Source organism: Carya illinoinensis, chromosome 11 (genome assembly GCF_018687715.1).
Source record: "Carya illinoinensis cultivar Pawnee chromosome 11, C.illinoinensisPawnee_v1, whole genome shotgun sequence".
NCBI classification, from domain to species: Eukaryota; Viridiplantae; Streptophyta; class Magnoliopsida; order Fagales; family Juglandaceae; genus Carya; species Carya illinoinensis.
In genome coordinates this window covers 37,537,315-37,551,560 of record NC_056762.1, presented here as the reverse complement: position 1 = coordinate 37,551,560, position 14,246 = coordinate 37,537,315, and the positions used below count along the sequence as shown (strand labels likewise).

The window sequence follows — 14,246 nt, the reverse complement described above, 5'->3', positions numbered from 1 at the left end:
AAAAAATATAATAAATAATTTAATTTTTCAAATTTTAATTCAATTTTTTTAAATATCAAAATAATAATAATATTAAAAATAATATTCTAATAATATTTTATTTAATTTTTATGTTTGAATCAATTATTTTTAATCATTTCAATTATTTCTAATCATGGTACGCCTGCTTAGTTTTTTGTGTGTCAAAAAAAGGGGTGACTCGTCTCTAGAGAATTAGTCCTGTTAGATCTATAAAATAAGTAAAGTGATTCTATACATTTTGATAGAAACATAGCTAATAATGATGGATTATTTAAGGCACATACGTTGCATAGAGAATATTGTAAATATTACAATATTTATAAAATGATATGATCATTTAAACTTTGAGGGGAAGTTGTGCCATTAAATATTGTGAGTACTATTCTTTTAGAAATACACATGTAAAAATTATATGCAAGAATAGATATTGCCAATCCAATAAACATATAGCTTATGTGGTACACGATTATTCAAACATTTACTGTATAAATGCAACCCTTTTATATAGGATTTTGTGTATTCATGTTTACTAGCCTGTTGACTTGCACACGTCCTAAATATATATATTTTTTTTCTGTGCATGCGTAAAGGGGAGGTTCATAGCTAAATATTGTAGAAATTAAAGAAGGAAAAATCTAGTTATAAATACAACTACGCACTAATATATGCATCAATTTAATGTGATTGATCAAAAATTAAATTTTATTTAAAACAATGCTAATTTAAATTTTGAATATAAAGAAATCAGTATGGTTATGCAGATTAGCATGCAATTTTGCTTATACATAACAAAACTCATTACTTAGGCTTTGACCAGACACAGAATTATATAGCAAAATGGACCATAATGATGATTGATGCATACAATCCTCCAACAGTCATCATCTACAGGTATTAGGGCACAAAAGAGCTCAAATTCCAATTTGGCAGCAAAAGATAATCCCTTCCATTCCTCTCTTATGGTATAAGTGCAGTGGCCTCTAACTAGATACATTCATATTGAGACTACCTCCAAAAAGTTTTTCCCCGCTCGGTCCTGGAGCCCCAAAAAGAAACTGGCTCAAAATTTAGAAGGAAATTATGAGGAAAAATAAGTGTCATCCATGTAAAGAAGCTGTTGCCTATAGTTGTTTTCAAGATGCAGGAGCAAATTCTTGAATGGCCGTAGCCAGTTTATTTCGATCCTCAGCTGTTTTTGTCTTAATTAAGAAGGTACGTGCCACAACATTATTGTTATTGCCACCATTATTTCCATCACAATCACCCTACAAAAATCAAGAGAAACAAAACACTTTCATAATGCATTATATGTGTCGCAGTACAATAGATTCAAGGACTACTGTTTAAGATCGAACCACGAAATCATCTGTAACAGAAAGGTCATTATTAGAAATTTCTTCAAGCAGGAGCATATGTTTCTAAATATCTGTATATGTTATACGATCACTAATAATACACAAAAAGTGCTACAACCACAGAGATCTTACAGAAGTAAACTGACAAATTGATATGACTTTATATAATGCGTTAGATTTACTTTACAATAAAAGTAGATTTACAATCTAATATACCGCATCAACAATTTAATTTTATGAAATCTGTGTAAAAAGCATTTCTCATAATACATACATATATAAGTGTGACGGTGTGCGTGTGTAAAACAGTTAATATCAATATATTTGTCTTAAAGTGAGAATTGCAGAAAATGAATTCATGCTATTAAAGATAATGATTTTCGTTTGAGTGCAGTATTTAGAAATCAGAGGCCCTGATAAAAATATTGGATCTTGAGCTCTTTTCCTTTTTAATGGGCAGAGCTTTAACTCGATAATGAAAAAATAATGTATCCAAATGGAAAACAACCAGGAGAGAGGTAAGAACTCCCAAGAATTTTTTTTTTTTTTTTTTGGATAGGTAAAGCAAGAACTCCCAGCTACTTTTGTCTCCTTTCCTAGGAGCCAAATGCCGCCCAAAGCATTTTGTTTACTTCCTTTATATTAGGGAAAAAAAAGGAAAAGAAAGTCTCAATGGTGCTTGTTATTTTGTCCTGAGTTCTATGAAATTGCTTTCTAGTATTACTACAGTAGGTAAACCATAGCTAAACTAAGTCAAAATGAAATAAAAATGCAAATATGCAGTTTGATCATGTTTTTACCGAAGTATGGAATATTGCAACAATGGAGTTCTTCTGCAAATTTGTCTTGATGCCAGGATATAGCAATGCATTAAGCAGTAGTCTCCCAACCTGCAAACAGTAGAGGTTACAGAAAGTTTAGTAAACAATAGTTTAAAGTTTTAAAGGACACATGCACACACCTTTAACAAAAACAACAATACAAATGATACCACAACAACAAAATTACAAGGGAGAGAAAACAAGGGTTAAATCATAATAAAGAATTATTTTAGTTCAAACCACAAGGAGATGGGCTGACAGACTCTTTGGGCCTTTCTGAGAAAGAGAAGTTCATTTTTCGATCGATCTACAAGGTCCTAATATCTCAGAATAATAACTCCTTCCCTTGGACGAGTATATGCCAGTCTAAGGAGCCTCTGAGAACAGCATGTTTTGCTTGGAAAACTTACTGAGGAAAAATCCTAGATAACCTAAGGAAACATCATATCATTGTGAGTTGTGACAGATTGATGTTGTATGTGCAAAAAATAGGGAATCTGTAGATCACCATCTACAGATTCTCCATCTCTCACAATTGCAGAAAATAGACCTTTTGCTAATTGGAGAGGATTATACGGCAGCCCATATAGTGTAGCAATGCGGAAAATGGCCATTAGCTGTCTAGAGGGGTGTATTTGGAGGGAGGAAAGCAATACAAATTTTGAGGATAGCCTCTATGCATTTTTTTTTTAGGTAATAAGAAAATTTTATTGACAGGTACATAGGCATAGCCCAAGTACACGGGAAGTATACAAGAGAAAACATCTAAATACAAGCTAGGAACTAGAGAATAGGCTAAAAGCAAATCATAAAGATTATCTCCATTTAATATAAGAGCCTTTGCCCAAATACACAAAGTTCTAAAGAAAAACTCTCAAAGTTCTCCCATCAAGCATTATCTCTATCTTGGATAACCTCTATAGATTTTAATGGGCTAAGTTTTCTGGTCTCATTTTCTATTTGTAGTTAGGTATTCCTCTTATAAACGTCCATGTACTTGGCTTATGCCTTTAAATAGAATCTTCAAAACTAAAAGGAGATGGGCTGACAGCCATGCTAAAAATTCATTTTTGGGAAAGATCTAAGTTGCCAGTTTCAATAAATTTAATAATCGGAACTTCAAACTATAACAAGAAGATATATGCTCCTTGAATGGTGCAAAAAGCTCTTGAATTGTATAATCAAAATGCAGCTATATGGTTTAATAATATTTATTTCCTACTTTGGGGAGAGCCAGGGAGAGAGATTTATCAAGACTACTAATTAGGTATTCATATGACATATCACAGCTCAACGTGATCCTAAGCTGAGAGTAATCTATATAGCATAAACTGTAGCATAAATCAACATTATGCAAAGGTTTGACCTATCTATTTTGTGTCATGATTATGATTCAGGATTAGAGAAAAAGTGGACACATAAGGCCAAATGCCAAACTAACAGCTATGACAAGATGCATTCTCCCATTGTCAGATAAACTTTTCATGCTATATTTAATTTACTTTTATGAACAAAATTTAATATTATTTTGTTTTTAATATTTAAAACAAAATAATCTACGGAAACATACCTCGTTTCTCACAATAATCGTTGGTTTGGATTCTTTAGTACCCTTGTCAACACCCTCTTTGCATTTAATGGAAAGCTGTCCCATGCCTTTATCTTTCCATGCATCTTTATCTGCTGGATCGCTTGACTGGAATAATTGAAGGACAAGAAAAACACAAAAAATAAGGTCTAGACAAACACTCGTAACTTGTAAGTGAGCAATAGCCAGATGGCAAGATCTCATCCTCTTTTTTATTTTTAAAAGTAAGCAAGATCTCAATGTATCAACTTTTAAGTATGATGCAACTATTGAAACATTTTAAAGTCTCTTTTTTAATAACTCAGTCAATCCTCCCTTTGATTCTGCCATGAATCTTTTTTTTTTTTTTTTAAACAAAGCTTATGCCATCTGGGCCAAAGGCCACGGGCCCATAAATCTTAATGGTTACAGATAAGTAAATGTACAAGAACCATAAATGCAAAAATAAACAACATTAACTAATCTAATGAATTTAAAGTAGTTCTAGCCTAATGAATAGTCAATGGATGAGCTGGGGCAGAACACTCAGCCCACAAGCATTCACTGTCTTGTTGTGTAACTACTAACCTAGTAATGCTTACAACAAAGTTCATTGATGATACTGCCAACAAATGAAACGACCTAAATTTATCATTTGCACAATTTCAAAATGGCAATATCTCTTCCTATCATTAAATGCATGCAGCAAGAAGACATATGACATATATGGTACACATGTTCTTTTGAGTGAAAATATGGGTGAACAGCATTAATTAAAACTGAAAAAAAGAAGAAGAGATATACAGATGCTGTTTCTGCAAGATGACATCATAAAAGTTCTCATAATTAAATTCAATGGTCTTTAGAACTAATGGCATTGCATGATATGAGAGAAGGAGATGAGGTTGCTGAGCAAACCCATGTGGGAGTGTGACTTGTGTTTTTACCTATTAAAAAAAGTTTTCACAATTGAATACCTTCACATAAAGCTTGCACTTGACTTCATGAACTACAACTATGCCCTTCTCTTCTGACTTTTTAACAGATGGGCTGCTAGGCTGCTCCAACTCATTTTCTACAAAAGAGGAAGATTCCTTCCATAGATCAGCAAAAGAGAAAAATTCATCGATGTCCCAAATATTGTCCACGAATACTTTCAAACCTTGTGATTTAATTTATTTTAAAAAGTCTATACCCATCTCCACTAACTGTAACCGAGTTCTAGGATGGTAGTTTTAGATACATAAATCTATTTTACTTGAATGAAGAAAAATAGAGTAAAAAAATTCCATTGTCTCACCACCATCTGCGTCATCTGAAGCATCACAGTTTGTGGGAACTGAACTTTGAGCAACAGTGACCGAACTTTGATTCCCTGAAAGTAAAAAAGTAGCAAATCAAATTCACCTCAATCTCATCAAAGCAACTCATACAACTCTGTACTAAAAATGGAACAGCTAATAGAGATCACTACAAACGTTCAGTCTGTATCTCTGAGCTTTTATCTAAGTTCTAACAGCTAATTTTCACTGATCAAATTGTTTATCACCACAAAGGTACTGGGTTTCAGGAACTCTCTGCAAAGTTCTAAGGGCAAGGACTGACTTCAGTTCATGGACTAAAGATAGACTTCTAATTTTCAACCAGTTCGAACTTCTATTAAAATAAGTCATCGTTTTAATAAGTATGTCCGTTTACCCTGTGAAATTGAGGTCTTGTGGAATTCTCTATGTGTACCCTTCTATAGTCCACTTTACCGTCCCTGTATCGCCTGTTACTTTTTTGATCCACTCAACTAGAATGTAGGTTTTTTCTACTAAGTTCAGGTTTCCACTTAAGTTGACACATTTTGAGCACCAACTTTAACTTTAACATCATAAAGCTTCTAATATTAGTGCTTTTGTTAAAGATCATAGAAGATATTTCTTAAAATCAAATAAAATAATACCACCAAACAAGACAGGCTTTTGAATGTTTGAAAATACTCCAGAGCTCCATGAATTCGCAAAGTTTGCAGTTGTGCCAGCTGGAGTAAACCCAGGGGTCTGACTGTTTGAAAATAATCCAGAACTCAAATTTGAAAAGGTTGTGGGTGTGCCTGCTGGATTAGATCCAGGGGTTTGACTATTTGTAAAAACTTTAGAGCTCAATGTGTTTGAAAAGGCTGTGTTTGTCCCTGCAGGAGTAGATCCAGGGGCTTCATTCTTTGGAAATGCTCCGAAGCTCAATGAAGTTGTGCTCACTCCAGTAAACCCAGACGTTTGACTACTGGAGAATACTCCAGAACCCCATGATGTTGCAACATTTGTAGTGGTGCCGGATGGATTAAACCCGACTTTCTCTTGAGATAACTTCGCCCCACTATTATTGGTTTCAAACACCACTTTATTTTCAACAGCTTGAGCTTCCACCATAGACAAGCTACCTCCTTTTGCTGCATTTGCTTTGAGCCAGTTGACAACATCACTGAACTTCTCCTAAAAAGGGATCAAAGAGAAATATGCAACAGTTAATGACATCATAAAGATTCCGTGCTTTATAGTAAAATAGAAGTAATATAATTGAAACATCATGGTCAGGTTTGAGTTAAGGAACCAAATTTAGGAAATAAATCTTTTCATCTCTTACGTCGATATTCCCTCCCCCCCCTCTCCCAACCCCCCCAACGCCAAAACAAATAAAAAGTAAAGAACTACTTTGGTACTGGCTAGACACAGTTTTAACCGAGCTGCTCTTATTGTAACCATTTCACTATATATATATATTTACAGTATGCATATCCTAAGCAAAAAAAGCTGATCACAGAAATCAGGCAATGGAGAGACCAAGTCTGAAAAAGAAGGGGTATAACTATCTTCAAATAAAATTACATGCGTCCATTAGAAAATGCATAAAGCCATAAAAGGGTTTGCCATAAACGTCACTAATCTGAAAAGCAGACATATATATAATTACATTCATATATTAACATAAAGTAAATCCAGTAAACATACAAGATGAACCCTCAAAATTATCTTTTGCAAAATATGTCTTCTTCAGCCATCAAATGGGCAGGGGCCCAAAACATATTAACATAGTTTAGATAACTATAATTGGTACAAATAAGGAATGAAAATAAAGAAATATATAACACTTTTCAAACAAAATAAAATTGGTTTGGAATTACCATAATGTTCGAAGCATGAGTTAGATAGTCCCGGACACCATCTTCCCAAAGTTCATCAGGGTGGTTCTTCATTTGTGCTTGCACCCAACTGTTCAAAATAGATATAACAAATCAGGCCTTACAGTGGGAAAATCAAAATCGATCTGCAAGGTATATAAGATCAACAATAATGAAGGTCCAAATATTAACAACAGGAAGTACTGATCGTCCAAATATTAACAACAGGAAATACAACTTCAGAGAAACAATAGAACATGGAAGTACTTCAGAACATATAAATAAAGGATATCAAGACATGATAACATAAAAACCTATGCATAGCAAATTTGCAGAATAGGAGCAGACTACATGATGACATGATACATGCCATTGTCAAAGGGAAGAAAAAAAAAGACAGACAGAAGAATGCTGCACCTTGCAAACTGGGTATTGAGAGCTCTCACGTGCTGCCAAGATGAGTTTGCCCGTTGCATGTCCAATGGACCAGTTGCTGCCAACTGCTGAGATGGTTCTGCCCTGTGAGCATCAAAGGCAGATCCTGCCATTACTCTTTTATTCCGAAACTGTATCAAATTTAAACGAGAGGAACCATTATAAGCCTCCAAACAGTTGGACACATAAATACATAAGAAGGAGACAGACCAACACAAAACCATCCGCATTAAAACAAATAGAAAGTCACTTTTTCTGAAAACCAAGTTTCACAGCCAACCACTAACAATCCTTTTCGTATTTTCTAGGGAAGATAAAATCACAAGCATTCTTTTAGAGCTCCAGCAGACATTGTGCTCATTTTGCAAGTGAATGGAAGATTCTAACAATTGAACAGTTAAAAAAGCCCATTTCAAGAGAGGAATATCTATTGCCATGGCAATCTTTCCGGCAACCATTGAAAGCTTCTCATCTTCTTAAAACCTACGATATTTTCAAGAGCTAGTGACGACAGCATGAATTGCATGATAAAGCGATGTTCGGCTGTTCGGGCATTTTATTCAAAAAGTATAAATTCGCAGCTCTCTCTCTCTCTCTCTCTCTCTCTCTCTCCACCCAAAAAAAAAAAAAAACCCCGCCGATATTGGACATTTGCAGTTCCACATAATACATATTCTATTAGAAAATAAGTCTCAACCAACACTCCAACCTAAACATATCAAATATTTAAAAATTATCAACAATACGGTAAAAGGACATTTATAATCTAAATTCAAGTTAACAAGAATGAACTACTTTTCAACGACCGGATAAACTTTGGGTGAAGCACCTAAATTGTACTACCGTCTAGTTCACTTTTCACTTCCCTCAAAAGATTTCAACATGAACACTTTCGAAGCCTTCTACACCAAAGCTAACCAAATAAAAAGCAAAAACGCGAAATTTCCACGTTTCACATTGCTCGAGTACTTACTATTTAGTACACAAATTCGAACTCGATCAGAATTTTCGTACGGTATTCAGCTGAACAGATAATATTCTCCTACCCCAAATAGATTTAAAAACTTGAAAAAAAAAATCCATATTAGGAATTTTCGTAGTAAGAAAAAAGAGGAGGGAGAGAGCGAAGTACGGATACTCACGGCCGTCTCATTGATGTCCGGGTTCGATTCGGATACACCGAAACGTTTCGTTCCTTTCATGATTATATATGGAGTTCTTCCAAAAGCGCAAGGAGTAGCAAAAAGGAGAGATTTTAGGGTTTCTTTCAAAAATGTCTGCTTTTTGTTTCAGGCGTGTTAAAAGGGAAGATGTTCTCTCTCTAACTCTCTATTCTCTTCAATTTTTTGGAGCCGTTGGATCAGGTGGGGAAAGAACTTTCAATTGAGACCGTTAGATAGGGTCGTCACGAGGGCTAAGAAGTAATATCGGTACACATGAGCAACGTGCTGCTGCAATATTTATGTTTTTAACATGGATGCCCGTTGCTAACGGGGCCACTTCCGCTACCAAAAAATGAACAATATGGGCCAGTGTCCAGAAAGCGTCCTGGGCCTAAAACCAGAAGAAGAAAAGTGCTATAAAGTTTTAGCCCAATTTGAAATATAAAAAAGAAAAGATATTTATAATTATAAATTGTACAATGAAAAGATATTTATAATTATGAATTGTATAATTATTGTACAATCATTTTAAAAAAATATTAAAAAAAAAAGTTTGTGATTTGGATATTATTTTAAAAGTACATGGAAAAAGAAAACAAAAAACAAAAATCTTACACTCGTTGAGATCCAAATTGAGTCGTTTTAGAGCCACTCATTTTGAAGGGTTGAAAGCTTTTGAGAAAGTTTCCAACTTGCTTACTATGTAAAATTCAATTAATCTATAATGCATTTGTCGTAGTTGAGAGTTGCCAAAAGACGACAAATGGGTTACAAGAAACTGATTTATGATGATGTGATAATTCATCGTTCATTCAAACAAGATTGATCCATCAAAATCTTGTTCGAATAACACCCGGCAGATGGAGGAAAATGCCATCCATCTTCGTTGTGTCGACTTCGTTGTTTTGTCTCCACAAAGACAATTCCCCCCTCTTTACGCTGTTGTCCTTGGCCATTGTTTTCAAGATTTGGTTCGTGGTATTAAATTCAGGAAACTCCAACTATTAAATCATTCATTTTCCAATGTGAATAATCATTCCCCACCATATAAAGCCTACATCACGTGTTGGTAAAATATATATTTCTGCTTTCTCTTATCCCTGTGCCTTTTGTAGGAACCTCGATTGACAAATTGGAAAATAATAAAAAGAAAAACCAGAATAAAAGAATAAAAGAGATAAACATCTATGTTGATCTTCAGACTAAGGGATTTTTCTCTTCTGCTACACTCTCTCCATTTTCTAGCAGGATATTGTCTACTCTGCTGGAGGGTTTTCCCTGCTTCGTGGATGCCACTGCACTCCTACCTGGAAGTTTGTTGTCAGGCAACATCTTCAGAATGATTCCCATGGCTATGAGCAACAGCCCTGTCCCATGCTGTTCAGTTAATGGCTTTGTAAATATCATGTATGATAGCAACAGTGTGACTGCCTTTCTAGCAGTTGTTACCTGAATGCCAGCATCAATCAGAATTTCAATGGTTAATTCCGAGAAAAATGCTCTAATGACATCATAAGATGCATAGAAGGCAATTCCATGATAATTGAAGACGTTCCAGTATATATTCCACGGAATTTGAGCAATAAAGTTCTGAAAAAACGATCATAACTACTATAATTTATAAAAGGCTATAGACGCCCTCAGTACAGACAACAGAACTAGATGCACCCATTCAAGTGGCATTAAAAGATATATATGCTAATTCAAATCCTGTATCAAAGTGGCTGTGACATCCCCCAACGATCTTAAGTGATTCCTATAATAACGTGGAACAGTAACATGATCTAATCGACAGACAGAGATGCAGTTTGAAGGAAGAATATATATTTACCATGGCAGTGGTGGCAGCCCCAAAAATGGCAATGAGCGATAAAACAGACACTTGCCCAATGAATGTGGCCATGGCTTCAAACACTAACACCCCATAGACATAAGGATGCTGCAATTCATTAACCAAAAGTTACAAAGACAATCCAACAAGGAGAAAAAGAAAAGATAATGACCCTTAATCATTAGAAAGTTAACTATGAAAAATGAAGAAGAACAAAGGAAGATACGAATCATAAATCAGATTCTATTCAATGTCTAATGTTATTATATAGAATTCTAACCAATTCCTAATCTTGAACAACTAAATAACCCTCTTAATTCAGCAGTAAATAAACTACTGAAGTGAACAGCTAGTAAATCATCAATTCCTGCGAGGAAATTATTTTAAGCTGATGTAGTGGGCACATTTATGTATCATTTAGATTCCAAGAGCACGCAAACGCGATAAAAAAGGTAAAAGCTATCTGTAAGGTACGGCTTGTTCTTACCTCCAAACAAGAATTCCAAGCCTTAACTAGCTCCCCTGTTAGGATCATTGGTGGAACCAAGAAAGGCAACCCCACAACAGTTGAGCAGAATAACATCTCCGTCTGTCCATAGAATAATAAGAGAATATTATAATTAAAAACAAAGATTCATTTTTTTTAAAGATTAATTCACTTTTGCTTTCATAAACCCCAGGGTCTATAAGTCACCTGTGTGGTCTCAGGATTCATGGTAAAAATTGCTTCTTGCAAATTTCCCAAGAAGGCATCCATGATTAGAGCACCCATTATCATTACAACACCAACAATGCTAAAATTAGGAGACGTCTGGGCGTCTGCTAAGGTGAAAAGGATCAGACCAATCACTAGAAGCATCGCAGAGATGTATTCATGAGCTGGATATTTCCTTTTTAAGCCAGGAATGAAGGCACCCATTATCATGACCGGCAGGACCTGAATTCTCACAATCACAGACACACATGTAAGAAAATACAGATGCCAACATAGATTAGCTATGTTACAATTCCAATATCGTAAAAGTTCTAAAAAAATGATTTTCCAGAGTTATAGCAAAAACGAAATTGAATCAACAACAAATGTGGAAGCCAAAAACTATTATTGTGACATATTCAGTCAATCCTCTGCTTACAACAGTTCAACTTTAAAAGACAGATTCCTTCACTGTTTACCTTTGTGGATTTGAACATTATCTGTGCCGGATAGTTAAGAAATGCCAAAGACCCTTTAGTTAATCCATGTGAACCCATAAGAACAGCAGAGAGTTTCACATACGTCCTCCAAGGGTTCACCATTTGCTTGGTGGTGAATCCTTGTAAGTATATGAGTATCAGGTAGACAAATCCTTGCACAAAGGTGAAATACCAACCATAGCTGAATCCAAGAGAGTAAGTAATAAACGTAGAATTGACACATTGACAAAGTTGAATTGACGCACAAAAAAATCAAATTGGCAATGGAAGGAATACAAGATTACCTGAATTGGAGCCGATTGTAGACGAATTCCTGGGATCACCCAAAATAGCATGTCAGTGCTCAGAGAAGAAAAGGGGTTAGGAGAGGAGAAAAAAAAAAAAGGAAGAAGATAAAAGAAAACACAAAACTATCCAAATTATTTGCTATTCAGAAGATGAGATTAACAGCTGATAAAACCAATAAAACAGTAGCCCTAGAACATAGAAATGACGATTATTCAAAAGGAAGGGTACAAGTTAGCTCTGAAGACGCTCTTCACTAAATCTGTCATACTGAATTTGAGAAATTGCGCGGAAGGCTAAAGTGCAAAAAGCGTTTCATCTCTAATTTGTTTGCAGGGGAAACGTGGGAAAAGAAGAACGAAATTTAGATATTGGATTCTACAATCCCCCATCAGTTGAAACCCAAGGACACAAAAACCGGTAAACAATCACTCGGATAGATTAGCATCTTTAGAATCCAAATCAACATGAAATTATAATCTGTTTTGATCTTTAGTCCAAAGTGCGTGTTCTCTTTTCCCACGTACTCTCAGCAATCAAACAGGGTACCCAAAATGATAAGAGTAGATACCAATCAAAACAAACCCAAAACAACCAAAATCATCACAATCCGACTCAAATGAGAAAAAAAAAAAAATTTGAGGGCGAGAGAGAATTAATAAGAAAAAGTCCACGAATAATAAAAAAAAAAAAAAACCTCGCAAATGCCATTAACGAGGTAGCCAAAGAAGAACCCAGAAGAGCAAATGAGGAATTGCTTCCATATAGGCCGGTCTGAGAGGGAAATCCCAAAGAGGGACCTGGCTCGGTCTTCGCTCTTCATTCTCTTTCCTCCGCGAACCCTGACCGTCCGATCACTCCCCGAACAAAATAGTAAGGCCGATACAAGCACAATCGACTAAAGCAGGCCTAGCAGAACAGCTTGTCTAAGCGTTGCATGGTGTTTTCCATGGGGAAAAAAAAAACCGAGGAAGAAGAAGAAAAAAAAAGAACAGAAAAAGCGGTAGGTTTACTACATCACGAAGAAAAGGATCGAAGCTGAAGGGAACAAAACCTTCTCAGATGATGCCTGCCTCTAGAAACCGAAAGAGACGACGAAAGAGGTGTTTGGAAATTGGCAGCCGGCTTTGAGGCTTGAAAGTCGGGAGGTTCCCGATTTAGACGAGGCAATGCATTTGGAGCCATCCCGCGTGGTTGACTAATCAATAAATTATTAAAACAATTAAGGTTAGGCACAGCTGCGAAGTATCCATGCCATGTTTTCTAATCCATTGGCGTCATTTGTGTCCACCATTAGCTACATCGTAGCTCAGAGTTTGGTAGCATTTTACCACTATTTTAATTTAGTTACCTTTTTAGGTGCATTCAAGTTCTTGGACTCGTTTCTCAGTTTGGGCAACAAATTTCCTGCCAATATTTTGTTTTGGGAGAGTTTTTCCAAAAGTATAAGCCTGGCCCAATTCATGACGACATTATTCGGGAATAGGCAAAAGCCTGTTTGACCGCTATCAGCCCACCCGAGGAGCCCTTAGTCTAGTATAGCATAGGTCGGGCTGACGAGTCATGTCGGCCAATATTCAGAGGACATCAAACCTCCATTTTTTCAAACATGGAGCACTAAACAAGTAATCTTGACGGGACTCTTCATCTAGGCACTCTCCATCACGGTGGTCATACTGTGTTAATTATCTATGTCAGAAAGCTACGCTATATTAAATGAGTTCTATCAATAGGCGTCTTCCTACTCAATCGCAAGACATGGCTCGCTGATCCTAAGCATAGGTATTAAAGCGGCATTCCAAGCGCCAAATCATAGGTTGGAACTCCTTAGACTCAGAAAATCTTTTTCTCTCTAAAATCTCTAACTAACTTAAAAGCCGGAAGCTCCATCTGGCCATCCTCCTCGATCGTCAGACCCTAGAGTGTCTTACTGTGTGCATAAACTATTTGAAAACCTGAGTTGTTGAAAACCTAATCCACAGACATACAAACCCACATCGTTAACACTTTGTGTTAAAAAGCTCTCTTAGAATAATGCATTTTTTATCATTGTTGTGTAATGAGATAAAGGAATATTTATGTCAATTTCAACTACATATGATTCCATCCTTATTCCTTGTTTAGAGAATAATAATGAAATGCTTATTCGTTCAAAGGTTTTTTTAATGTGATGTGATATATTTTACACGATTAATAAAAAAAATAAATCATTTAAAGCATCGTTATAATTTGATACTCCAAATTAAAAATTAATAATAACAATGATCAAAATTAAAAGGAGTAAAGTTATATTATATACTGTACTCTTATTTCATTTTTATTATATTATTTTTATGTGATATTTTCAATTAGCCGTTATATCTACTTTATTTTTTAAAATAACAAATTCAATAGTTAATTGATGTTCTCAC

The 14,246-nt window shown here is 35.3% G+C and overlaps 2 protein-coding genes across 4 annotated transcripts; both read right to left on the bottom strand.

Annotated features, from left to right (window-relative positions):
• Window positions 1-850: 850 nt before the first annotated feature.
• LOC122282679 lies at window positions 851-8,701 on the bottom strand. Of its 3 annotated transcripts, none has more exons than XM_043094648.1 (9): window positions 8,505-8,691; window positions 7,345-7,493; window positions 6,931-7,018; window positions 5,713-6,241; window positions 5,065-5,139; window positions 4,742-4,839; window positions 3,768-3,893; window positions 2,177-2,266; window positions 851-1,286 (listed from the first exon to the last, which is right to left on the bottom strand). In XM_043094648.1, the coding sequence occupies exons 1-9, from the start codon at window positions 8,562-8,564 to the stop codon at window positions 1,155-1,157; spliced, it is 1,347 nt and encodes a 448-aa protein (XP_042950582.1). In that variant the 5' UTR covers window positions 8,565-8,691; the 3' UTR covers window positions 851-1,154. The 3 variants fall into 3 exon arrangements, with proteins under 3 accessions (XP_042950582.1, XP_042950583.1, XP_042950584.1); XM_043094649.1 differs by having other exon boundaries at window positions 8,495-8,649; XM_043094650.1 differs by having other exon boundaries at window positions 1,157-1,387; window positions 8,505-8,701.
• An 805-nt stretch (window positions 8,702-9,506) lies between these two features.
• Window positions 9,507-13,017, bottom strand: LOC122282623 (UDP-galactose/UDP-glucose transporter 2-like). The gene is made up of 7 exons (XM_043094565.1): window positions 12,533-13,017; window positions 11,835-11,863; window positions 11,530-11,731; window positions 11,051-11,293; window positions 10,844-10,945; window positions 10,357-10,464; window positions 9,507-9,974 (listed from the first exon to the last, which is right to left on the bottom strand). Exons 1-7 carry the CDS (start codon window positions 12,656-12,658, stop codon window positions 9,723-9,725), a joined length of 1,062 nt encoding a protein of 353 aa, XP_042950499.1. The 5' UTR covers window positions 12,659-13,017; the 3' UTR covers window positions 9,507-9,722.
• Between the last annotated feature and the right edge of the window lie 1,229 nt (window positions 13,018-14,246).